This window comes from Mobula hypostoma, chromosome X2 (assembly GCF_963921235.1).
Source record: "Mobula hypostoma chromosome X2, sMobHyp1.1, whole genome shotgun sequence".
NCBI classification, from domain to species: domain Eukaryota; kingdom Metazoa; phylum Chordata; class Chondrichthyes; order Myliobatiformes; family Myliobatidae; genus Mobula; species Mobula hypostoma.
Window position 1 is genome coordinate 5986041 of NC_086129.1, and position 26061 is coordinate 6012101.

The 26061-nt window shown below is 47.5% G+C and overlaps 1 protein-coding gene and 1 pseudogene across 1 annotated transcript; one reads left to right on the forward strand and one right to left on the reverse strand.

Moving 5' to 3' along the window:
* Positions 1–639: 639 nt before the first annotated feature.
* On the reverse strand, positions 640–2685 carry LOC134340723 (probable G-protein coupled receptor 139; annotated as a pseudogene).
* Positions 2686–19775: 17090 nt separating this feature from the next.
* LOC134340944 (gastrula zinc finger protein XlCGF57.1-like) lies at positions 19776–25454 on the forward strand. The gene is made up of 2 exons (XM_063038542.1): positions 19776–19791; positions 22696–25454. The coding sequence occupies exon 2, from the start codon at positions 23450–23452 to the stop codon at positions 24386–24388; it is 939 nt and encodes a 312-aa protein (XP_062894612.1). The 5' UTR covers positions 19776–19791; positions 22696–23449; the 3' UTR covers positions 24389–25454.
* The last annotated feature ends 607 nt before the right edge of the window (positions 25455–26061 follow it).

Sequence of the window (26061 nt, forward strand, 5' to 3'; positions counted from 1 at the left end):
AGAAAACGTGAGTGCCGGCCTCATTACAATCGTTAGGGGTTATAGATTTCATGGAAGAACTTTCTTAAGTTATCGGACTGACTTGAATTTTTTTTTATTACGTACGATCCATAGGACTTTTTGGGTTATTTAGCTTTCATTAAAAAGAAACAGAAGAGGCTGTATTTCCCAATTCTCTACACCACACTGCAGTCCGGTTAGTTGCGGGAATGCGCCTTTAATTTGAAGGGTCAACGGTCATTTAACCAAAGCCTGCCCAATTTCTTTACTCAGCCAATTATCCGAGGGGAAGGCTGAGACTGGTGTGATTGCCAACAGGCATCAGACTAGACAGACACCGTCTGGTGCTACTGTCTGACTGAGAAGCTGGTGCGGAGAATGGGAATACATGGATATATCCACAGACCAATGGGTGGATGGTATTACGGAGCAATTCTTTGACTGACATCTGGCGGGTGCAAGCAGGTACTGAGTCTCCATGTCGGTGCTTCGCTCTTCCCCACACACACACTATCTTAATGTCCCAATGCTGCTGGTCGACGGGACATTCCGCCCGGGAATAGTACCTGGGAGATCAGTCGGTGAATGCGAGGGGCTGGAGCCCAGAAAATTGACACTGAGGCCGCCTCCGGCTTGTGCTCAGGGTGCGGATTTATCAATGAACTGAAGCAACGAGGTGACCGGATATTTCACCGCGCTGAGCACCTGCTCCCTGAATTTCGACAGAGTCACCGCGTAAATAAATGTATTCGCACAGCAGCTGAAATCCCTCAGCAAAACCCCGAAGTAGTGAAAGACCCATTCAGAATCATTGAAATCGATTCCTTTTCCTGAGAGCTGATAGTATATAACATTTATAAAGTATGTCATCCACAGGAGGATGAAGCTGCCGGAAATGGTGATCAGTAAAACCACAGACCTCTTCCTGCTCTCCATCTCCGGGTCACTGCGGTTCTCCCCCTTGCTCTGACCCTTCAGCCCCTTACGGACCCGACTGGCCAGTAAAATGTGTCTGACTGTCAGAGCGTTGAGCAGCAGGATCCCAGCGAAAGGGAGGAACGGAGTTAAAACCGTATCGAGACAGTCATATCCTACCCACCCGGGGTCAGTTAAATAATTGTCCACGGTTTGACAGAGCCACGGTATATTGTCGATGATCACCAAGGGTTCCCATGTGAAGTATCTGGGAACGTTTTTCAGACAGAACAGTACGCCGGTTGTTGTCAGAACCACAGCCGCAGTTTTCCCGGTGCAATATTTTGTTTTCAGCTTCTGGCAGCAAATGGTGACAAACCGATCAAAGGTGAAGGTGACGGTGAACCAGACAGAACAGTCTGTGGCTGTGAACATCAGTACATCGATAACACTGCACACAGGGGTGATGCTCAGAAAAGTCAACGGGAGGTAATAGCCAGAGATTCGATTCAAAATTACATTGGTGACAATGCTAAATAGATCCGCCGCTGCCATGGCCACCAGGTAGCGAGTGGTGCAGGTAGAGAGGCCGCACTTTCCCCGGGACAGGATCACAATCGCCACTAAATTCACTGGACAGAGTGAGTCAGAGAGAGAGAGAGAGAGAGAAAGAGAACAGACACTGGGCATTATTTTACGGTTGCTAATCTAATATCACACACGGGTCGCACTATCTGTAACCTGCTTTCTTCAGTGTAGGGATAAGACGATGTGTGGGCAATCGTCAGCGATAAATGCGATCTGCATGAATAACGACGATCGGTGCTGATCCCGATTCCAGTCGCTAATGGGGGCGATCACTGATTTAACCGTGAGTGACCAGGCCTCTGGAAACTCAGCATCTGATGGTAGTGAGAAGGGATACAGAGGGGAGCAACACACACAAAATACTGGAGGAACGCAGCAGGTCAGGCAGCATTCAAGGAATTGAACAAATACTCGTTTCGGGCCGAGTGCCTTCTGCAACCCGAAGTGGTCTTCAATTTAGGACGGGTCTCAGAGGGAAAGCAGGAACAGCTCAGTAACCTGAGACTGAGTGGCTCCGTTAATGGATTAATTTTTCAGCGCAGCTCAATGCGAAGACGTTTGTCCGCAGAACAGTGGATACTGGTTCATGTGATAAACAGGCAGTGGGATCCGACTGTGACAGACTCCACAGGGAGACGTGAAACACAGGACCAGCAGTTCACTCTGATCAATAACTCAGAAACGGTGAACTTTATAATGTAAACCACTCCCAAGTACACTTTCCCGGAGAGCTGCAATGTCCCCAGTGCAGTACAGGGACAAATCTGGACAAGGTGTCATTAGAGGCAGGAATACCGTTCGAGTGGATCGCGTGAGTTAGAGGAGCGACAGGGGTTTAGTTCCTTTTTTCCTTCAATGTGAAAAATCAGAATGTTGAACTGTCAGGATCGATGCTTCTGACGGATATTTGTACAAGATATGATCATCAAGTTGACAGCTTGTCAAATGATCATAACCAGGTTCAGACCGATTAACACACAGAAATACCAAACAGGAATTGTTCTGCTCACTCACCAGGAACTCCAATGACGGCAATGAACACGTACAATACTTTCTCCACACTGCTGTACCGATCCCACATTGCAGGCATTTTATTCGTCTAATAATTCGTTCCACTGTGCTACAGGCGATTTCTCGGAATGAAATGTTGACGCAGCACATGCTTGGGGTTTTTAATACCATTTAGCGAATCCACAGGGACAGATTGCAACAGATTTAAAAATAAAGTTTTCTAAAGTATTTACAAACCGATTACATCAGACAGGTGCAATTCCAGAGGTGACAGATTGTGATTAATTTAGTGAATTGATACTTAGAGTACGATTTAGCTTCTCCCAACAGTGATTACTGAACCTTTCGAGGTGTTTTATCAATTAAATGTGCCTCCATTGTAAATATGTAACGAAAAGGAACCATACGTTAGACTCCGAATATTGCAGTAAATTGTCATTGTAGCATGTGAAATTATATTGAATCGCCTACCCTTACCATAGTCCTAATCACTATATATGCTGGATGTAGTTTGTGTAAGGAGGACTCAACCGAGAGGGTCCTAAAGAAAATATCAGTTTGTGATGATGAATTAACACTTCCATATCCACGGAACCCTCCAATATCTTCAGTGCCTTGGTCAAAGTCAGAACATATGGAGACTTGTTCAGGACCCACTCCTAACCTTAACACATGACCATCAAACTCAGCAGTCTAGTGGGGTGGGGGGGTGTTATTTATATCACCCCGCATGTGTCAAAGAACACGGCGGAGAGCTGGAAGGGCGGATAGAAAGTCTCGTTTTGTGTGTGTGTGTGTGTGTGTGTGTGTGTGTGTGTGTGTGTGTGTGTGTGAGTGTGTGTGTGAGTGTGTGTGTGTGTGTGTGTGTGTGTGTGTGTGTGTGTGTGTGTGTGTTAGGATGTGTCAGTGTGCTTTCTGTGTGTGAATTCAGTTTATCCCTCTTGGATCAGTCCCTTCCTATTTATCTCGGCAAACTGCACATGCTCTCGAACTCTCATTTCAAACACTTCACAAATAGCTGCTTGAAACGTTAAAAAAATCAAGATCAGAAATGTAAAATCAAATTGCATTTTTGATTAATGCATATACAATTTGAAAAATCTTGAAATTCGTCACACCTCCAAATCAGCAGACACAGCCCCTTGCACATTACATTATCCCAGAGTAAGAATCATTTCAAATAGTTCACAAAGGCTGCCTCCACCGAATGAAACGGGAAGAACGATTTCCAACGTTTAGAGTATCTATAAATATACCAACTTCGGCAAACTGCACACCTGTAAATGCCGAGAACCCTGACATACATGCACTTCCCCAGATCAATGAGCACACACCAAACCCACCGATTCTCCAAAATCAGAGCGCACACACAAATCTTCCGGCATTCCCAAATCCGCACGCATCCCAAATACGTGACCAGCCAGAAACCCGAGTGCACACCCAAGTTATGTGCGTGTGCCGCGTACGCTGACACTCCCAAATCCGCATGCATCCCAATATCCACCGAAAAACACAGATTTCTGGGCACGTCCCCAAATATCTGTGCAGCACTAAATTCTTCGGAATAGCATTAAATCAACGTTAATCTGTCTGCACACCCAAATCCGTGGGAACCCCTCTATATGCCGACACTCCTGCATGCATATTAGTTTATCCCTGAGCATGAAACACTTCAAAACGTTCACAAAATGTGCGTGGGTATAGGTGTGTGTATGTGTATGTGTAACTGTGTGTGTGTGTGTGTGTGTGTGTGTGTGTGTGTGTGTGTATGTGTAACTGTGTGTGTGTGTGTGTGTGTGTGTGTGTGTGTGTGTGTGTGTGTGTACTTCTGTCTCTGTGTATGTGGCTATACATGATAACCCTATATATTGGCGAGACCCGACGCAGACTGGTAGACCGCTTTGCTGAACACCTACGCTCTGTCCGCCAGAGAGAGCAGGATCTCCCAGTGGCCACACATTTTAATTCCACATCCCATTCCCATTCTGATATGTCTATCCACAGCCTCCTCTACTGTAAAGATGAAGCCACACTCAGGTTGGAGGGACAACACCTTATATTCCGTCTGGGTAGCCTCCAACCTGAAGGCATGAACATTGACTTCTGTAACTTCCGCTAATGCCCCACCTCCCCCTCGTACCCCATCCGTAATTTATTTTATACACACATTCTTTCTCTCACTCTCCTTTTTCTCCCTCTGTCCCTCTGACTATACCCCTTGCCCATCCTCTGGGTCCCCCGCTTTTCTTTCTCCCCGGGACTCCTGTCCAATGATCCTCTCAAAGCACCTTTGCCAATCGCCTGTCCAGCTCTTGGCTCCATCCCTCCCCCTCCTGTCTTCTCCTATCATTTTGGATCTCCCCCTTCCCCTCCCACTTTCAACCTCTTACTCACTCTACCTTCAGTTAGTCCTGACGAAGGGTCTCGGCCTGAAACGTCGACTGTACCTCTTCCTAGAGATGCTGCCTGGCCTGCTGCGTTCACCAGCAACTTTGATGTGTGTTGCTGCGCACAAAACTCCAGGTTAGGCCTCTCCAACGTCTTATACGACTTCAACATAACATCCCATCTCCTGTACTCAATACTTTGATTTATGAATGTGCCAAAAGGTCTATTTTCGACCCTGTCTCACTCTGACGGCACTTTCAATTATTTATGAATCTGTGTTCCGAGATCCCTCTGTTCTACCGACCCTTCGGGCCCTGCAGTTCACCGTGTCTTCTTGCACCCCGAATCTGTGTGCACCCCAAAATCCCTGCACACACCCAAACCCGCTGACACCCCGACATGCAGATCAGCTTAGCCCATCGCAAGAATAATTTGAAACCGATCACAAATGGCTTAAAACAAATTAGATTAGATTATGAGGACACGCAGTCCTCTTTTATTGTCATTTAGTAATGCATGCATTAACAAAATTCACAATGTTTTTTCCAGAATGACATCACAGAAGCACATGACAAACCGACTGAAAAACTGACAAAAAACACAGAATTATAACATATAGTTACAACAGAGCAAAGCAATACCGTAATTTGAAAAAGAACAGACCTAGGGCATGGTAAAAAATCTCAAAGTCTCTCGAAAGCCCCATCATCTCGCGCAGACGGTAAACCTCCAGCACCGCAAACTTGCCGATGCAGCATCCTGGAAGCATCCGACCACAGTCCGACTCCGAGTCCGTCCGAAAACTCTGAGCCTCCGACCAGCTCTCCGACACCGAGCACCGAGCACCATCTCTGCCGAGCTATTCGACCACGGCCCCGGCAACAGGCAATAGGCAAAGCCGAGAATTTGGGGCCTTCCTCTCCGGAGATTCTCGATCGCACAGCAGCAGCGGCAGCGAAGCGGGCTTTTCAGAAGTTTCTCCAGATGTTCCTCCGTGCTTCTCATGGCTGTCTCCATCAAATCAGGATTGTGCACGGCCCCCTAGTTAGCTCGTACGGTATCATTCGGAACGGCCGCAGCGCTGCGTAGCGTCGCCATCTTCTGCTCCTGCTGGCCTTTATTTCAGCGGAATAGGATATAATATCAGGGATATAAGGCTGAGCGTTTATGAGACACTTGCCAGGCCGTACATGGAGTCTTACCAACAATTCTGGGGCCCATATCTCACAAAAGACTTGCTGTCACTGGAGAGTGTCCAGAGGAGGTGGACGTAGTTGATACCGGAAATGAAGGGATTAATATATGAGGAGCGTTTGGCAGCTTTGCGCCTGCTTTCACTGGAACTTATAGAAATTGTCCGGGGGTGATTTTATTGAAACCTATCGCAAGTGCAATGTCTAGTTAGGGTTGATGTGAAGCGCATGTTTCCTATGGTAGGGGCAGGCAAGTTTATAGGCCACAGCCTCAAAATTGAGGACGACCAGTTAGAACAGAGGTAAGGAGGATTTTTATTTTATAGCCAAAGTAGTGAATCAGTAGGATGCTCTGGTAGACTGCAGTGCAGGACAAGTCCGTGCATATATCTAAGGCAGGTTGATCGTACCCTGGTCGACCTGGGCATCAAAGGAAATGGCGAGAAGACCGGTATATGGGGTTGAGTGGGATCAGGGATCAGTCATGATGGAATGGCGGAGCCACGATAGGCTGAACAGCTGAATTTTGCTCTGCTGGCTTATGTCCGTATGGACGTGCCCCCAAAATCTACTCATGTCCACCTGACCAAGACCCTTAGCTTCTGACTGGCTAAATAGAATGTCTATATCTACAGTTGAAATTTCAACAGATTTGTTGAAGAACACTGTTATGTGCAGAGACCCATAAGAGGAATACATGCAAACCAATGTTTGTACATGAAATGTTTGATGAGTTTCCAACAGTAAATCTGAGCTCCTGTGAGAATGACCTGGTTTCAGAATCGCCAAATCCGAAAAGGAATCTGAACAAATTAGGAATTTACATGGATAAATTCCGTCCAGCCACTTTTAGACTAAAATGATGGTAACCAGTTCTGCTGCATATCCTGATAAATGGGGAATAGGTCGTTTTCTTTCAATCATTACCTGCAATTCAGGCACCAAAACAGCCACACCAGCATTTCTGGTAAAATTATATCTTTTTCCATCTGCAGAAACGTTAACATACCACAATGATTTTCTCTCACATGCTGATGAACTAGTGAACTCTCAGGCATAACAATATCTAGCTACTTCAGTGGAAAAGATAAACACACAAGTTGGGTTACAGAGAACGCGATAGTGGAACATATTGCATAAACCAACAAACACAAACTCCTGGTGTGATAAGAACCCAGCCATTCAACATTAAATCATAATTCTTGTGATGCTCCCAGCAGTCGTCCAACACAACTTTAACAGGATATTAATTTCGTTGCTCATCAACTTAACCGACTATGTTAGCATCATCTGCATCCTCTGCAATTGCTAGGGGAATTGTCCCATTTCAGTCAGTGAAGCCGAAACAGGGGACGACCTTACCATACCAGAAAACCATCTTAAAACCTGCGCTTATGTCACATCCAAACATTTTAAAGCTGAAGATGAAGCTGATCCATAAGCCACACAGCCGTAATCAGGAACAGATCGAAATAAAAATACTGTCATGGTTCACGGACGGACCGGTCCATCGATTCTTATTCCAGGTTTTCCGGTTTTCCCCTGTTCTGTTGGTGCCTTAATTGAGACACGCGATTTTCATTTTGGGCTGGCTACGTAAACAGCTCCTGGGTTCAGCTTCAGTGCTGGACTGTTCCCTTCCCTTCACATTCCTCCTGAAACCCTCGCCTGCTACCTTCGCCTGAAGCACTCGCCTGCTACCTTCGGCTGAAGTCCTTGCCTACTACCTTCGCCTGAAGCCCTCGCCTGCTGCCTTCGCCTGAAGCCCTCGCCTGCTACCTTCGACTGAAGCCCTCGCCTGCTACCTTCGACTGAAGCCCTCGCCTGCTACCTTCGCCTGAAGCCCTCGCCTGCTACCTTCGGCTGAAGCCCTCGCCTGCTACCTTCGCCTGAAGCCCTTGCCTGCTACCTTCGCCTGAAGCCCTCGCCTATTTATCGCCGGAGCAAGACCGGAGCCTTGCTGTGTCTAGGTAAGGAACTGTCTTTCGTTGTTTGGAACTGTCTGTTTGTGTCCTCGCCTTCGCTAGGTAGGTACGGTCGTTTACACTGCCTTGAGTTAGAACTGTCTCTGTGTCCACGCCTTCGCTGGTTAGGGCCGGCCGTTTGCAGCTACCTAGTGTTGGGAACTGTCTCTGTGTCCACGCCTTCGCTAGGTAGGTTTGGCCGTTTGCCGTTACCTTGTGTTGGGAACCGTCTCGTCGTGTTCAGCATTCTGTGAATGACTCCCGGTCCTACGTCCTGTTCCCAAGGAGGAGTCCCGGCTCTGTGTTCTGTGTAAGAGTCCCGGCCCCTACGTCCTGTTCCCAAGGAAGGGTCCCTGCTCTGTGTTCAATGTTCCTGTCTCTCAAAAGCAAGGATCTGTGTTCCACGTTCCTGTCTCCCCCGACCTAGGCTCTGCCTTCTGCGTTCCTGTCTCCCAATATCAAGTCTGAGCTCTGTGTCCTCATCCTGTTCCGGTCCCGCGTCCTGCCCTGTTGCCTTGCCACGTCTTGTCCTCGCCTAGATACGGAGTCCAAGCCCGAGTCAAGACCCACGTTCTGGTTCCTGGTCCAGTCTCAGTTCGGAGTCCTTGTACAGGTTACAAGTTCCTAGTTTTTCGTTCAGGTCCCGCTGTCCTAGTCTAGTCTTAGCCAGGTCCTGTATCCTGGACTCGTCCAGGGCCTGTGTCTTGTCCAACATCGGATCTTCCCCACAGCCTTTGTTTTCTTGACACGCCTAGTCCTGTTCCAAGTACTTCAGTGTCTGTGTCTTGCATTTGGGCCCGCTACCAACGACCCCAGTTATAACATATACAGTATATGTTGTTACGAGAATACACATAAAATTAAGATGTTTGCTGGCCTGGGCTAGCATCAGTGGCATCAGCAGTTGGTCTGCCACCTACCCTCAGGGGAAGGAGAGATAAGGAACAATGGAGCAGCGTCTGGAGATGTGTAATGAAGGGACGGGGGAGAGAGAGCTGTCTGGAGCGGCTCCCCCCTTTGAACCTTGAACTGTTTGAAGTGATGGACAGGCGATACCCCAGCAGGGGGATAAAAAGGGACAGGTTCGCTAAGACGGGACACACGCCACCCGAGGTAACGAGACCCTGGAAGCGGTGCACCTCTCACGAGTGGGTGAGAAGCACCAGACAACGACAAGGGTGGAAAGGTACGATCAGCGAGAACCCGGTGTGTGTCCGCCCTTGCCTGGGTGCCGGGTTCACTGCAGAGGATCGACCGCATCTGGAGGAGGGGTCACAGTCGGTGACCTCAGGTGACATCACCAAGGACCCGCCCAAAAAGCTGTTTGTGAGCCATCTCGCTGGTCTGTGAGTGAAGCAGTGTTCTGAATGATCAGTTGTTCCTATCCTATCTCTCTCTCCCCCCACGTTGTCCCTCGCCATGGCAACGATTACTGCGAACTGAACTGGACTGAACTTTGAGTCATTTTGAAGTTTGGTCATTTACCCCCCTAGACAACGATAGAGCTTGATTGATGCTGTTATCTTAATTCTGTGCACGTGTGGTTATCATTGTTGAACTGTTGCATTTATTATCCTTTCGATTACTGTGTTGCTTGTTTCTTTAATAAAACTTTCTTAGTTCTAGTACTCCAGACTCCAACTGAGTGATCCATTTCTGCTGGTTTTGGCAACCCAGTTACGGGGTACGTAACATAAGTGGGGTTCTCGTCCGCGATTTTGAACGCTAAATTTGGGACGGAGTAAATTGATTGGGTTAAAATTCCCGAAAGAAAGAAAAGACAAACAGCAGAAATGGAGGTTGAGGAATTTATAAAGGCGCCGACCTTGGAGGCATTAGAGGATGCCAGGAAATCTGAATTGATAGCTGTGGCCAAACGGGTGAATTTTGCTAAGGTGAAGTCGACAATGAGGAGAGAGGAGATACACAGAGCTATTGTAGAGCACTATGTATCTAAAGGTGTGTTTCCCCAAGGTGAGCTGGGGGAGGTGTCTATTGAAAAACCTGCTGGAGACGCAGTACAGGTACAGCTTGAAAAACTGAGACTCGAGCACGAGTTCCGGGTACGGCAGTTAGAACACGAAGAGAAGCAGTTAGAAAGGCAAGAGAGAGAGAGTTAGAAAGGCAGGAGAAAGAGAAAGAGGTAGAAAGGCAAGAGAGAGAAAGACAGTTGGAGAGAGAAGAGAGAGAGAGGGACAGACAGTTGGAGAGAGAGGAGAAACAGAGGGAAAGGGAATTTGAGCTGGAGAAGTTAAAGATAAGGGCCGAGCAGGGGCTCGTGCCGAACCAAGGTGGAGGGTTCCGGGCGACCCAGGAGGTTAGGCTGGTTCCCCCATTTGACGATACCGACGTGGATCGGTACTTCCTCCACTTCGAAAAAGTGGCTATAAGTCAGGACTGGCCGAGGGATAAGTGGGTTGTTTTACTTCAGAGTGTACTGAAAGGGAAGGCCCAACAAGCTTACTCAGCTTTATCCGCGGAAGATGCCCAGAGGTATGAGGTGGTGAAAGAGGCCATCCTCAGGATTTATGAGTTGGTCCCGGAGGCATACCGGCAGAGGTTCCGGAATGCGAGGAAGCGGTGGGACCGCACGTATTTGGAGTTTGCTCGCGAGATGCAAACATATTGTGAGCGTTGGTGCGCCTCGAAAGGGGTAGAGGGGGATTACGACAGACTGCTGCAGCTGAATCTGATTGAGCAGTTTAAAGGTTGTGTCCCTGAGGGTATGAGACCCTACCTCGATGAGAAAGAGGCAGCCACGTTAGCCGCAACTGCTAAGTTAGCGGATGAGTATGCGTTGACGCATAAAATGAAGTTTGCCCCGAGTAAAGGCTACCAGAAGGGTAGTCAGGACGGCGGGGAGAGTCCGCCGGAAAAGTCAGAAAGTAAGCCGGGGACTAGTGAAAAGGGTAAGGTAGGCCGGGAGCAGTCTGGTCGGAAGTCTCCTGGGGTCGTTTGTTTTAATTGTGGGAAAGTCGGACACTTTGCGTCCAGGTGCTTTGCCCCAAGGAAGGAGACGGGGAAAGGAAAAGCGGAAATTTTGAATGGCTGTATTGAGCTGTTAAGCGAACCGCTAGGGAAGGACAGGTCTGAAAAAGTCCAGGAAGGGCGCGAGAGGTTTATCTCGGCCGGACTGGTGTCAGTGAAGGAGGGGTTAAAACCAGTTCCAGTGCGGATCTGGAGAGACACGGGAGCGTGTCAGTCACTAATACTGAAGAGTGTATTAGAGTTTAGCTCAGAGACCCAGACTGGGGAGGTAGAGGTCAAAGGTGTTGGGGAAGGGACAGAGTCAGTCCCTTTGCACCAGATACATTTACAGAGCAACCTGGTCTCTGGACTAGTCACGATCGGGGTGAGGTCCGAATTACCGATGAAAGACGTGGAAGTCTTGCTCGGTAATGACATCGCCGGAGGAATCGTGTTCCCAGTCGTGAGATTGACGGGTCAGCCTGCCAGCATGGAGGCCCCGCCCGCGATGGTGAATTTGGCTGAAACATTTCTGCCAACCTTGTATGAGACAGGGTGTAGTGAGATAAGAGGTAGTGAGGGAGCTGGGACAGACGTAGCAGTAGCCAGGAAAGAATTTGTGCAGACGCAGGAGCGAGACGAGGGGCTGATGGTTTTGGCAGAGACCGCTCTCTCTGACACAGCCTTGACAAGCTATTGTGCGGATGAGGAAGTGCTAAGGAAGAAAGGGAAATCAAGTACAGCATCCGCAGATGAGGAGTGGGGGGTGGTGCAAAAGAGTTATGGGGATGAGGTTTTTAACATGGCCCACGAGGTACCCCCCGGTGGACATTTTGCGGTGCTGGAGGAAACAGTTGGTGGAATCATGAAAGAGATTTACCGGCTGCCCAGGGGGAAGAATGTTATTGATCATGACCGACGCGAACTGAGACGGTCACCGGCTTTTGATATGCTAACAAACCTAGTCGCTGTTAGCGTGGAAATCAATGAAGCTAGGGGCCCCCTGATAAGAGAAAAGAACCATTTTGAAAAGATTAGGATGGGATTGGTCAGATGGGAGAAGGCTATTGTTTTGGCCAGGTCTACTGATAAGGTCTCTCCCTTAATCCCCGAACAAAGCGAATCTTTAGAAGGAGTAATTAAACGACTCGCACCTATGTGTTTGATTGTCCCGAGGAAATGCAAAGAACTGGGACGTTGGGTTATGTCTGTTACAATGGGGCGGCCCAGTAAAGAACACTCATATATATTGAGTAATTCAGTGACTAAAGGGCTGATGACCACAGAGGTGTGTATTGGCAATTTAATACGGCTGTCTGAAGCCAGCTTGATAGTGAACCTTGAAAAAAATGAATTCGGCCACACGAGGGTCACTTACCTGGAAATTGTGGTGACACAGGGGCAGCTGGCAGCGATGCAAGCTACAGTGCAGGCTATCGCTGACCTCCCAACCCCGACAGACAAGAGGGCCCTCAGAAGGCTTTTGGAGATGGTGGGGTATTGCAGGAAGTTTTGCAATAACTCTGCGGTCAATACCCGTCCTCCTCCTACTAAGCCCTTGCGAGAGAAAATTGAGTCGGAATGGGACGACCCTTGTTGTTGTGGTCCGGGACAAAACCAAATGAGAGGTTACATTGGTCGCAATTCATCAGTGTTTTTGGCCACTATGAAGTTTGCTGAGTTGGAGCCTGGTCTAAGGGATTATTAATAACACGTGTAAAAGGAACAGAAAATGTGATGACTGTCTGTCAAGGTGTTGACAGCTTCAAATTCTCTGTATTAGCTAAATAACTGTTAAAGATGTATATTGTGTATGTATCAGATAATGTAGTCATGTTTGTAATTTTTACCTCCCGGTAAAAATCCTTAAAGGGGGGAAGTGTTACGAGAATACACATAAAATTAAGATGTTTGCTGGCCTGGGCCAGCATCAGTGGCATCAGCAGTTGGTCTGCCACCTGCCCTCAGGGAGAGATAAGGAACAATGGAGCAGCGTCTGGAGATGTGTAATGAAGGGATGTGGGAGAGAGAGCTGTCTGGAGCGGCTCCCCCCTTTGAACCCTGAACTGTTTGAAGGGATGGACAGGCGATACCCCAGCAGGGGGATAAAAAGGGACAGGTTCGCTAAGACGGGACACACACCACCCGAGGTAACGAGACCCTGGAAGCGGTGCGCCTCTCACGAGTGGGTGAGAAGTACCAGATAACGACAAGGGTGGAAAGGTACGATCAGCGGGAACCCGGTGTGTGTCCGCCCTTGCCTGGGTGCCGGGTTCACTGCAGAGGATCGACCGCATCTGGAGGAGGGGTCACAGTCGGTGACCTCAGGTGACATCACCAAGGACCCGCCCAAAAAGCTGTTTGTGAGCCATCTCGCTGGTCTGTGAGCCATCTCGCTGGTCTGTGAGTGAAGCAGTGTTCTGAATGATCAGTTGTTCCTATTCTATCTCTCTCTCCCCCCACGTTGTCCCTCGCCATGGCAACGATTACTGCGAACTGAACTGGACTGAACTTTGAGTCATTTTGAAGTTTGGTCATTTACCCGCTAGACAACGATAGAGCTTGATTGATGCTGTTATCTTAATTCTGTGCACATGTGTGGTTATCATTGTTGAACTGTTGCATTTATTATCCTTTCGATTACTGTGTTGCTTGTTTCTTTAATAAAACTTTCTTAGTTCTAGTACTCCAGACTCCAACTGAGTGATCCATTTCTGCTGGTTTGGCAACCCAGTTACGGGGTACGTAACACCAGTCTATACGTGTAGTCCTGTTTCCTTGTTGATGGATTAATTTTGTAAGTAGCAGCTGGTATCTACCTTACCTCTACCTTTAATGATTCTGAAGACATATATCGCATATCCTCTCATTCTATGTCGACTTAGGCCAAATAGATTCAGTTTTCTCAATTTTACTACATAGCTCACAGCCTGCAGTCCTACAATGAGTCTAGTCGCCTTTCTGTGAACTCTTTCCAGAGCCTTCACACCCCTCACAAAGTATGGATATCAAGATTGCGCACAGTACTGAAGGCGTGGCCTCACAAGTGCATTATACAGCTTAAGGAGAATGTGTCTTCTGAGCACGTTATATAGCCCAACATTTTATTGCACTTCCTAATTGCTTCAGTGCATTGCCTAGATGTTGCTAGTGATGTCTTCCAGGAGACGCAAATCCTTCTCATACAATGCACTCTCTTACTCAAGACCCCCATTGTATATTTGTATCTAATATTTCTACATCCTGTATGCAATAGTTTGTATTTACTTACACTGAATTTCGTCTGCCATTCATCAGCCCACAACAGAATTTTCTTCTGATTGACCTGTGTTGATTCTGCTGCCTGAATTTCATCAGCCCATCTCTCTAATATTATGTCATATGCAAACTTAACTACTTTAGTTGGTTCTGTGCTTATACAAATCATTAATGTAAATTATAAACGGAAGCGGCCGCCAAACTTATTCTTGTGGAACCCCACTTTTAACATTTTTCTGCTGTGAAAATTATCCTCTCACCGTACCTCATTATTTTCTGTTTTTGAGCCAATTCTCCACATATTCGCAAACCATACTCTGAATCTGTACATCCTGTAATTTGATTATTAACCTCTTATGGGGCACCTTGCCAAAAGCCTTCTGAAAGTCCAAGTACAGTTTTACCTGTCTACTTCTTTAGCTCTCAGCATTTTTTTTACCTCTTTATTGTTATCATAAATTTTAGTTGCCTCTTCATAGACCTACAACATATTAATAAAACGTGATTTACCCTTTTTGAACCCATGCTGACTTCCTGCTGACATAAGGCCATAAAAACATATGACATAGCAGTAGTAGGCCATTTGGCCCATCATGTCATTCAATCTGGCTGATTGTTTTCTCCTCTTCAACCACATTTCCCGGCGTTCTCCTGATAACATTTGATGCCATGTCCAATCAAGAACCTGACAATCTCTGTCTTAAAAATACCCAGCTAACTGGCATCCACAGCTGCATGTGGTAACAAATTCCACATAAATTCCCTGCTCTTGTATTCTAGACCTCTTGAAATGAATGCTAACATTGCATTTGCCTTACTCTCCACCGACTCAACCTGCAAGTTAACCTTTAATGTGTTCTGCACAAGGATTCTAAAGTCCTTTTGCATCTCTAATGTTTGGGTTTTCGCCCCGTTTAGAAAATAGTTCGCACATTTATTTCAACTTCCTAAATGCATAACCGTACATTTTCCAACATTATATTTCATTTACCAGTTTCTTGTCCATTCTTCTAATCTGTCTAAGTCCTTCTGCATCCTAACTCTTTACTGAACACAACCTACCCGTCCGTCAAACTTTGTATCATCTGCAAACTTGACAACAAAGCCATCTATTTCATCATATAAATCGCTTATAAACGGCATAAAAAGAATTGGTCCCAACACCGACCCCTGCGGATCATCACTAGTCACTGGCAGTCAACCTGACAACTATCCTGTACTCCCACTAGTTGCATGTCTGTTGTTATCAGATTATTTTACAACTCGTTCTTTTTTAATGTTTCTCTTATCTTACCCACAATGCACGTTAAGCTTACTGGTCCATACTTACAAGGTTCAGTGCGGTCACCCTTCTGACATACCGATAAGATGTTAGCCCTTTTCAAGTCTATGAGGAAGAATACGGATTCGAAGGATGATGTGCTGCACATGTGGTACATGCTGCCTTTCGTTAACTTCCCCCTGATTGAGAAAGAGACGTTTGGCCCTTCTCCCACTGAGTCAGGTGTAGTGGGGAGCGCTAGCTGTGGGCAGTCTCGGTTACAGCAGGACCAGGAAGGAAAGGAAGCGGGGCCCCGGACACGGGACAGGGGGCTCCGAGTTGTAGTGGTGACATGATTCAGGGAGGAGTTAGCAAGCAGACCCGAGGTATCCCTAGTAGTGTCTGAATATTTAGGGTTTAGGTGAAGGGGTACGGAGGTCTCGGAGAATTAGGAAGCTCTCAGATAGGTTGGCCTATGTAGCGCCCGTGGACGGGCGGAAGGTCCACTATTTGGGGAGAAATGTCACTGTGTGTATCTGGATGGGTTACTGAGTCGATACTTCACCTGTGAGTCGGCTGGCGTGATATACTGCGTCCGGTGCTCCCGATATATTGGCGAGACCCGACGCAGGCTGGGAGACCGCTTTGCTGAACATCTACGCTCTGTCCGCCAGAGAAAGCAGGATCTCCCAGTGGCCACACATTTTAATTCCACTGCCCATTCCCATTCTGACATGTCTATCCACGGCCTCCTCTACTGTAAAGATGAAGCCGCACTCAGGTTGGAGGAACAACACCTTATATTCTGTCTGGGTAGCCTCCAACCTGATGGCATGAACATCGACTTCTCTAACTTCCGCTAAGGCCCCACCTCCCCCTCGTACCCCATCTGTTACTTACTTTTATGCACACATTCTTTCTCTCACTCTCCTTTTTCTCCCTCTGTCCCTCTGAATTTACCTCTTGCCCACCCTCTGGGTCCCCCACCCCCCGCTTGTCTTTCTCCCCGGACCTCCTGTCCCATGATCCTCTCATATACCCTTTGCCAATCACCTGTCCAGCTCTTGGCTCCATCCCTCCCCCTCCTGTCTTCTCCTATCATTTTGGATCTCCCCCTCCCCCTCCCACTTTCAAATATCTTACTAATTCTTCCTTCAGTTAGCCCTGACGAAGGGTCTCGGCCTGAAACGTCGACTGTACCTCTTCCGAGAGATGCTGCCTGGCCTGCTGCGTTCACCAGCAACTTTGATGCGTGTTGCTTGAATTTCCAGCATCTGCAGAATTCCTGTTCTTTCATGGTGTATTGTCTGTTATTTGGGAGGGGTGGGGTAAATCACACAGCATCCACACAAACTAATTACCCAGTTTGGCGGGGCCGAGGGCTGTTTCCCTAGACGACAGCGAGCTGAGCGACCCCGAGGCTTGCCAGGGGGCTAGACAAATATTACACTTTCAGTCCAGTATTTGTTGCTTTCTGTTTTAACTGCACCATGTCATTATTGCCCTTCAACTCATCTACCCTGTGGTTATCCCTCATCTTCTGCCCGTTCTTTCGATTATCTCTGTTGCACGCTATCTTTGATTTATTTCTGTTTTCCCCTTCCACAACTCTATCACTCGGCTCCCACACCCCTACAAAATTAGTTTAAACCTTCTCTAACAGCCTATTAAAGGTGCCCGCAAGGACATTTGACCTCTTTGGGTTCAGGTGTAACCCGTTCTTTTTGTACAGGTCGGATCTCCCGTGGAAGAGGCCCCAGTGATCCAGGAATCTGAAGGCCTGCCCCCTACACCAGTCTCTCAGCCACACATTAATACGCCTGATCATCCTATTCTTGCACTCGCTAGCAGGTGGCAGAGGCAGCAATCCTGAGATTATTACCCCAGAGGTCCTGCTTTTGAGCTTCCCACCGAACTCCCTGAATTCTCTCTTCAGGACCTCTTCCCTTTTTCTATCTGTGTCATTGGGACCAACATGTACCAAGACTTCCGGCTGTTCACCCTTTCCCTTCAGAATACTCTGCACCCGATCCGAGACATCCCGTACCCTGGTACCTGGGATGGAACACACCATGCAGGTATCTCTATCAGGCTGACAGAACCTCCTGTCTGTTCCCCTCGCTATGGGATCTCCTATGACTACCGCATTTCGCATCTTCCTCTTTCACTTCTGCACCACGGAACCAGGCTTTGTGCCAGAGACCCGATCGCCATGTTCGTCCTGTCAGGTCATCTCCTCAATCGTATTCATAACGAGAAAAATATTACTGAGGGGTATGGCCACAGGGGACACCTCCACTACCAGAGCTCTTTCCTTCGCTCTCCTGACAGTCACCCTCTTATCTAACTCCTGCAGCCTCGGGGTGACTGACTCCCTGTAGCTCCGCTCCATCTCCTGTTCACTCTCTCCAATAAGCTGTAGGTCATCGAGCCGCGGCTCCAGATCCCTAACACGGTCTCTCAGGAGCTGCATCTCAGTGCACCTTGTGCAGATGAGGCCATCCGGGAGATGGACAGTGAATGTAGGTCCGGGTAGGAAACAGCCGGAGAGGCTACATCTGCTGACCCCGACAGTATCATCCCCAGGGTACTGAAAGCCTGTACGAGCCTGCTGTCTGGTATTTTGGTGCACCCTGACAATCTGAGACCGAGTCAGGAAAAGATGTGGAATAACTCCTGCCTTGGTCCTTTACCCAGTATGGTAATTATCCGAACTTAATGAGGACAATCACTACAGACCAATCGCCCTCACATCTTATGAGATGAAGGTGATGCAGAGGCCGGTCCTGACTTACCTCGGACCCTCTACAGTTTCCCTACCAACCTCATGAGGGAGCGGATGATACCATCATCTCCCTGTTGCAGCGAGCTCACTCCCACCGGGATGATGCTGGTGGCATTGTTAGAATCACTGTTTTTGATTTCTTTAATGCCTTCAATACAATCCAGCCACGTCGTCTGAGCAAGGATGGGCGTAGACAAATTCACTGGATTACTGTCTTCCTGACAGATAGACCCCAGTTTGTACCGCTGGGTGGTTCTGTGCTTGAGGTGGAGATGAGTGACACTGGAGCCCCACAAGGGACTGTCCTGTCTCCGTTTCTGCTCACACTGAACACCTCAGACTTTCAGTGCAACTCTGAGTCTGGCCACTGAAAGATGTTCTCTGATGACTCTGCCGTAGTTGGGTGCATCAGAGATGGGCAGGACTCGGGGTACAGAGGGCTGGTTTAACAGGATTGTGGAATAGTGAGGGAAGCATCAACTGCTCCTGAGCGTGGTCAAAACCAGGGAAATGGTGATAGATTTTAGGAGGGAGAGGACTGTGATGAGTCCTGGATACATTCTGGGAGAAGAAGTTGCGATGGTGGAGGAGGACAAATACCTGGCAGGATATCGCAGATCTTTTACCAGTCTGTTGTAGCGAGTGCAGTCTTCTTCGCTGCTTTACGTTGGGAAAGACTAAATAAACTCATCAGAAAGGTTGGATCCATCCTTGGCCACAACCCGGACTCTATCGAGTGAGTGGTGGAGTGGATGTCACTGAACAAACTGTTATCGATTATGGACAATCCGGAACATCCTCCCCATGACCTACTGAATAGGCAGCAAAGCCTCCGACCCCTTTTCAACAAATTCACTCAGCTCCGCCCTCACAAGGATCGTAACAAAAATCTTCTGCGACAGGTGAACACACATCATAGTTCAATAGTTTCTGCATTGTTGTTTCATACATTATTATTGCACACTGATACAGTGTTATTGTGTATATTATTATTCTGTAGTTTATTTTCAGTAAAGTCTGTCCGCTGCTTGCTGTGCTTTTAGATGTTGCTGCTGAAACGAATGAGTTTACCACTCGGAATCAATAGAATATTCATTATTATTATTATTATTATTATTCTCCAGCCCTTTATCTCTCAACAATCAACTTCCCAGCTCTTTAATTCACTCCTCCCCCTCTCCCGGTTTACCCTATCACCTCACCTGCCCCACATTCTGACTCCCTCCCTTCCTTTCCAGTGCTGAAGAAGGGTCTGGGTCTGAAAGGCCGACTGTTCACTTCTCTCCATAGTTGCCGTCTGTCTCCCTGACTTTCCCCCAGCATTTTCCGTCTGTTGTTTTGGATTTCGGCATCTGCAGATTTCCTTCTGTTTGCTAACACGCGCATGCGCAGAAGTATGAGGTAATCCCAAATATCGCGCATGCGCTCAGCAGACGAGAGGCTCACAAAGACCGGCCGCAGGTGGGAGGGGTCTCCGGTGGGGAATTAATCAGCGGCGTCTGAAACGTGATTGACGGGCTATTACTGTGAGCTCCTGGCGCACTGGTCCTGCACCCCAGGACAGCCCCGGTCCATTCCCTCTTTCTCAGCCCCACGATCCGTACCCAGTGCCGCCAGGCTTTCGGCTGATGAGCGCTGGGCCGCCGCCGTTTCTGCGGCGCATGCGCACCGCTCTATTGTTCGGTGGCTGACAGACAGGTTTCTGGGTCGTGGGGACTTCTGGGTAAAGAGGTAGCCATGGATGACACTACCAAGCATTGTTCCTGTGCAGTCGAAGGAAATGGGAGCGAATGTACCTCCCAAACACTGCCGTGTTTCAGCTATGTAAATCCAAGGATTTGTAAGTCGGAACAAAAATATAGTTCCCAGTTAATCTCTGTTGAAGAGTTCACCTTCCAGTCAGTGAAAATGTCAATTTGAGCTGTATGGAAATAAAACCTTCCGTCAGCTTTAGTTCTCTCTGAGTAAATAGCGATATGAAACACCTTTGCCTCGATGACAAGTGACTTGTGGCTTTTACATCACAAAAGTGCCGCAGTCCAATGAGAATAGCCACTGCCCTCCACTTTATATTCATTGGCATTGCCATCGATGGGTTCATCACTGTCAATCAGCTGGTGGGAGGGTATCTGAGTAATTAGTAAATCTCCAAGACCATACATGTCGAAATAAGTGTTCTTTGTTGTCTTGTGGAACATGACCAGAACTTGAAATAATACCAAAGGACAGAGGCATATTGAGCCAAGTCTTAGGTTGATTGAAGTCAGAAATAGCGCATTCTCACACAGACGGGAATACAGTCAGAGAATTTGATGGTCAGTCAGAATGTCTGATCCGTGCCTTGTTCGAAGATGATTGTATATAGAAACATAGAAATCTACAATATATTACAGGCCCTTCGGCCCACAGTGTTGTGCCGTCCATGTAACCTATTCTAGAAACTGCTTCGGATTCCCCAACCACATTGCACTCTGTTTTCCTGAGCTCCATGTACATATCTAACAGTCTCTCAAAAGACTCCATGGTATCTGCCTCTACCATCATCGCTGGCAGTGCATTCCATGCACCTACTACTCTCTGTGTGAAAAACCTCCCTCTGACATCCCCTTTAACCCTGCTTCCGAGCACCTTAAAACTATGCCCCTCGTGTTTGCCATTTCAGCCCGAGGAAAAAACCCTCTGGTTATCCACATGATCAATGCCTTTCATCATCTTATACACATCTGTCAGGTCACCTCTCATCTTCCGTCGCTCCAAAGTTCACTCAACCTATTCTCATAAGGCATGTTCTCCATTCCATGTAACATCCTTGTAAATCTCCTCTGCAGTCTTTCTGTAGTATCCACATCCTTCCTGTAATGAGGTAACTGAACTCAAGACTCTAAGTGGGTTTAAAGAAGGTCTTATATAGCTGTAACATTACCTCACCGATCTTGAACTCAGTTCCATGGTTGATGAAGGCCTTTTTAACAACATTGTCAATCAGTGCTGCAGCTTTGAGTGTAAAATTGACATGGACCACAAGGTCTCGCTGATCCTCCACATTCCCAATAGTCCCAACATAATATTGTGTTCTGTCTTCAGATTTGATGTACCGAAATAAGCCACAGCACAGTTAACTGGGTTGAACTCCATCTACCAGTTCTGCAACCTATCTGCGTCCTGTTGTAACCGCTGGAGAACTGTCCACACTCTTCACAACATCCTCAACTTTTGTGTCATCAGCACCCTTCTACTTCCTCATCAAGATCATTTATAAACATCACAAAGAGAAGGAGTTTCAGAACACATCCCTGCAGAACACCACTGGTCACCGTCCTCCATGCAGTATACAAACCATCTACAACCACCTCTGGCTTCTGTGGCCAAGCCAATTCTGGATCCACAAAGCAAGGTCTACTTGGATCCTTGCCTCATTACTTTCTGAATGAGCCTCACATGAGGAATCTTATCAAAAGTCTCACTGAAAGCCATGTACACTACATCCAATGCTCTACCTTCATCAGTGTGTTTTGTTACATCCTCAAAGAACTCAATCAGGTTCGTAAGGCACGATCTGCCCTAGACAGAGCCATGCTGACTATCCCACATCAGATTATGCTTCTACAAATGCTCATAAATCCTGCCTCTCAGGAGCTTCTCCAACAACTTGCCCTGCACTGAAGTAAGAACCACTGGTCTGTAATTTTCTGGCTGAGCTCTACTCCCTTTTTTGAAAAGGGAAAAATGTCTTCGAACCCTCTATCACTTTTCCTCTCCCTATTGATATGCAAAGATCATCGCCAGAGGTTCAGCAATTTCCTCCCTCACTTCCCACAGTATCCTGGGGTATATCTCAAGTTGAGTACCCCCAACTTGTGTTGAAATTGGTAAAATTGTGACGCCAGAGCTCACATTCAGAGGAAATCATAGAGAAACATGTAAAATTATGGAAGGAATAGATAAGATAAAGGCAGGAAAGTTGTTTCCCCTGGTAGGTGAGACGAGAACCAGAGGACATTGCCTCAAAATTCGGGTAAATTGGGATGGAGATGAGGAGGAACTGCTTTTCCCAGAGAGTGGTGGATCTGTGGATTTCTCTGCCCAATGAGGGAGTGGAGGCTTCCTCAGTAAATATATTTAAGACAAGATTGGATAGATTTTTGCATAGTTGGGGAATTAAGGGTTATGGGGAGAAGGCAGTCGGTGGAGATGAGTCCATGGCCAGATCAGCCATGATCTTATTCAATGGCAGATCAGGCTCTAAGGGCCAGATGGCCAACTCCTGCTACTATTTCTTTTGTTCTGATGTTCTCACCACAGACTAAAACCTCTCCTGAAATATTGTCCTTCACCAATTGATGTCTTTTGCAAATATTTTTACAGGTTTGAAATTGCAGAGCACTTGTGTACGGGAATCTTAAACACAACAAAACATCAGTTTTTCTGTCTCTGTCTGGATATTTAAGGAGTAACCAAATATTTTCTTTGCAACGCCAACACATCTGTTGTTGATCCTTGGAGATGAAGAAGTATCTCATCCCAGCTGGTAAATGTATTCTGTCTCTGAAATAAAGTTTTCTGTTTTAACTCTGTGTAATTCACTAGAACCAGGAGCTGAGAACACACCAGGATTTGTTCACTGGAGATCAGTTCTCAACTGCACTGATTGTACAAGGCATTCAAACGTCTGACTTTCTGAATTGCCAGAGAATTGATCATAGGGAGATATCATTCTCCTTCTCTCAATGTGGGAAGAGATTCACTCACAGGTACCCGCAGACACGCCAGTGAGTTCACAGTGGGGAGAGGCCATTCACCCACTCTGTGTGAGGGAGGGGAACCGCTCAGTCATCCAGTAATGAAGATATATCAGCAAGTTCACACCATAGTGAGATGCTCCACCTGTTCTGACTGTGGGAAGCCATTCTGTTATTGATGCTAAAGGTATATCAGAAAATTCACCAGTGAGAGGAAATTGACCTGCTCGGACGTTGGTAAGACATTCACACACTCAACCACAACACAGTGACACCAGTGAGTTCACACTGGGGAGAAGCCATTCACCTGCTCTGAATGTGGGAAAGGGTTCAGTCAGTCATCTCAACTGAATGAACACCAGCGAGTTCACACTGAAAAGATGCCGTTCACCTGCTCAGACTGTGGGAAGGGCTTCACTCACTCCTCCAAACTACAGAGACACCAGCGAGTTCACACCGGGGAGAAGCCATTCACCTGCTCAGACTGTGGGAAGGGATTCGCTCAATTGTCCAACCTACAGACCCACCAGCGAGTTCACACTGGGGAGAAGCCATTCACCTGCTCAGATTGTGGGAGAGGATTCATTCAGTCAAATCACCTGCTACAACATCAGTTAGTTCACACTGGGGAGAGACCATTCACTTGTTCAGACTGTGGGAAGAGATTCCTTCAGTCATCTGACCTACTGACACACCAGCGAGTTCACACTGGGGAGAGGCCATTCACCTGCTCTAAATGTGGAAAGGTATTTGCTCGGTCATCTGTACTGAAGGAGCATCAGCGAGTTCACACCGGGGAGAAGCCGTTCACTTGCTCTGAATGTGGAAAGGTATTTGCTCGGTCATCTCAGCTCTTGAGACACCAGCAAATCCACTCTGGGGTGAAACCATTCCTCTGCTCAGAATGTGGGAAGGGATTCACCGATGCAGCTCAGCTGAAAGATCATCAGTTTGTTCACACTGTGGAGAGGCCATTCACCTGCTCAGACTGTGGGAAAGGATTCACTCGCCGTTCTCGACTACTGACACACCAGTTAGATCACACTGGGGAGAAACCATTCATCTGCTCAGAATGTGGGAAGAGATTCACCCATTCCGCTCAACTGAAGGAACATCAGCGACTTCACACTGGGGAATGGCCATTCACCTGCTCTGAATGTGGGAAGGGATTCGCTTGGTCATCTCGACTGAAGGTGCATCAGCGAGTTCACACTGGGGAGAAACCTTTCAGCTGCTCTGAATGTGGGAAGGGATTCACTCAGTCATCCAAACTTGTGAGCCACTACCAAATTCACACTGGGGAGAAACCGTTCACCTGATCAGATTGTGGGAAGGAATTCACTCGGTCATCTGAGTTTAAAATACATCAGCGAATTCACACTGGGGGGTTCCACTCTCCTGTTCTGAATGTGGGAATGGATTCACTCAGTCAACTCAATTAAGACTGTAAGATATAGGATCAGAAGTCGGCCATTCGGCCTTTCGAGGCTGCTCCACCATTTAGTCATGGGCTGATCCAATTCTCCAGTCATCCCCACTCCCCTGCCTTCTCCCCATACCCTTTGATCCCCTGGCTAATCAAGAACCTATCTCTCTCTGTCTTAAATGCACCCGATGACTTGGCCTCCAGAATTGCATGTGGCAACAAATTCCACAAATTTACCACCCTCTGACTAAAGTAAGTTCTCCTCATCTCTTTTCGAAATGGTTGTCCTTCGACCCTGAAGTTGTGCTCTCTTGTCCTAGACTCACCTACCATGGGAAATAACTTTCGCATTCCTAAGCTGTTCAGAGCTTTTAAAATTCAGAATGTTTCAGTGAGATTCCCCTCCCGCCCCCCCCCCATTCCCCAGAACTCCAGGGAATACAGCCCAAGAGAAGCCAGATGCTTCTCGTATGTGTAACGCGTTGTAAGGTTTCACTGCTAATGTAATGGCTTCTTTGTAATGTTCACTGCTGAAGTAACAGTTTCTCTGTAGCAGCAATGTTCCTGTTATGGCTGGCGATAACAGGACTGTGGGATGCATGTCAGCCAATCAGGATTTTGTTGCTCTGTCTCGTGAATCTGGGAGCAGTGGATTTTGCCAGAGACAGAGATGGAGAGAGAAGACGCGAATGGAGAGATTTGCTGGACTGCCGGACAGGGTGGACTTGGAGCGAGGGTCCAAAGGGCAGTGACGATCGGAGGAGGCCGATGGGGACAGAACGGCCTATCAGTGATCTCCAGTTTTGCGCACAGACTGTTTAATAAGATTGGGCCCTTTTTTCAATTTTGTTTCTCTACTAACCATACAGTCAAAGTAAGAGTTATAAAGCTTAATCATTTAATCGCAAAGTGTGTTCTGTTTGTTATTTCTGGGCACTGATTTGTAACAGGTCACACATCGAGCAGTATCCACCCAAACGAGATTTCTTCAGTTTGGCCGGGCAGGGGGTTATCACCCCAAGATGAAGCTGCTAGGCAAAGCGAGAATTACAATTGTGGGGGCTACGTTCGGGATTGATTCTGTTGGATGCTGTGTAATTACCCTGAGAAATGAACCCGTGGGGCAGATATTTGTGCTCCGGATGAATTGTTAATTCCACTGTTAAGTTCTGTTGAAGTTGCGATCGTGAGCGGAGCCTTGGTAAAATGGCGGATGCAGCTTTTGTCTTCATGCAGACCAGCGCGGAGGTAGCTGGCGGCGGAGATTTCAAAAACAGGGTTCTATCATTTCTGAGGAGTGAGGGGAAAGAGTGGTCGGAGTTGGAAGGTCTAATTAGTCCACGTCCCCTGGTGAAGAGTGAGAATTCTGAGGTTGTATCCGCCCTTACTTCACTGGCGAATAAATGGAAAATTCAGATGCCAAGTCCCAGCTATGGCAGGCTCCACCTATTCTCTGGAATAACACCCACACCTAAAGGAGAGGAGGAGTATGAGACGTGGGCGGAACGGAGCTCTCAGTTGTTAGATGAGTGGCAGTGCTCGGATGATGAAAAGCGACAGTGATTG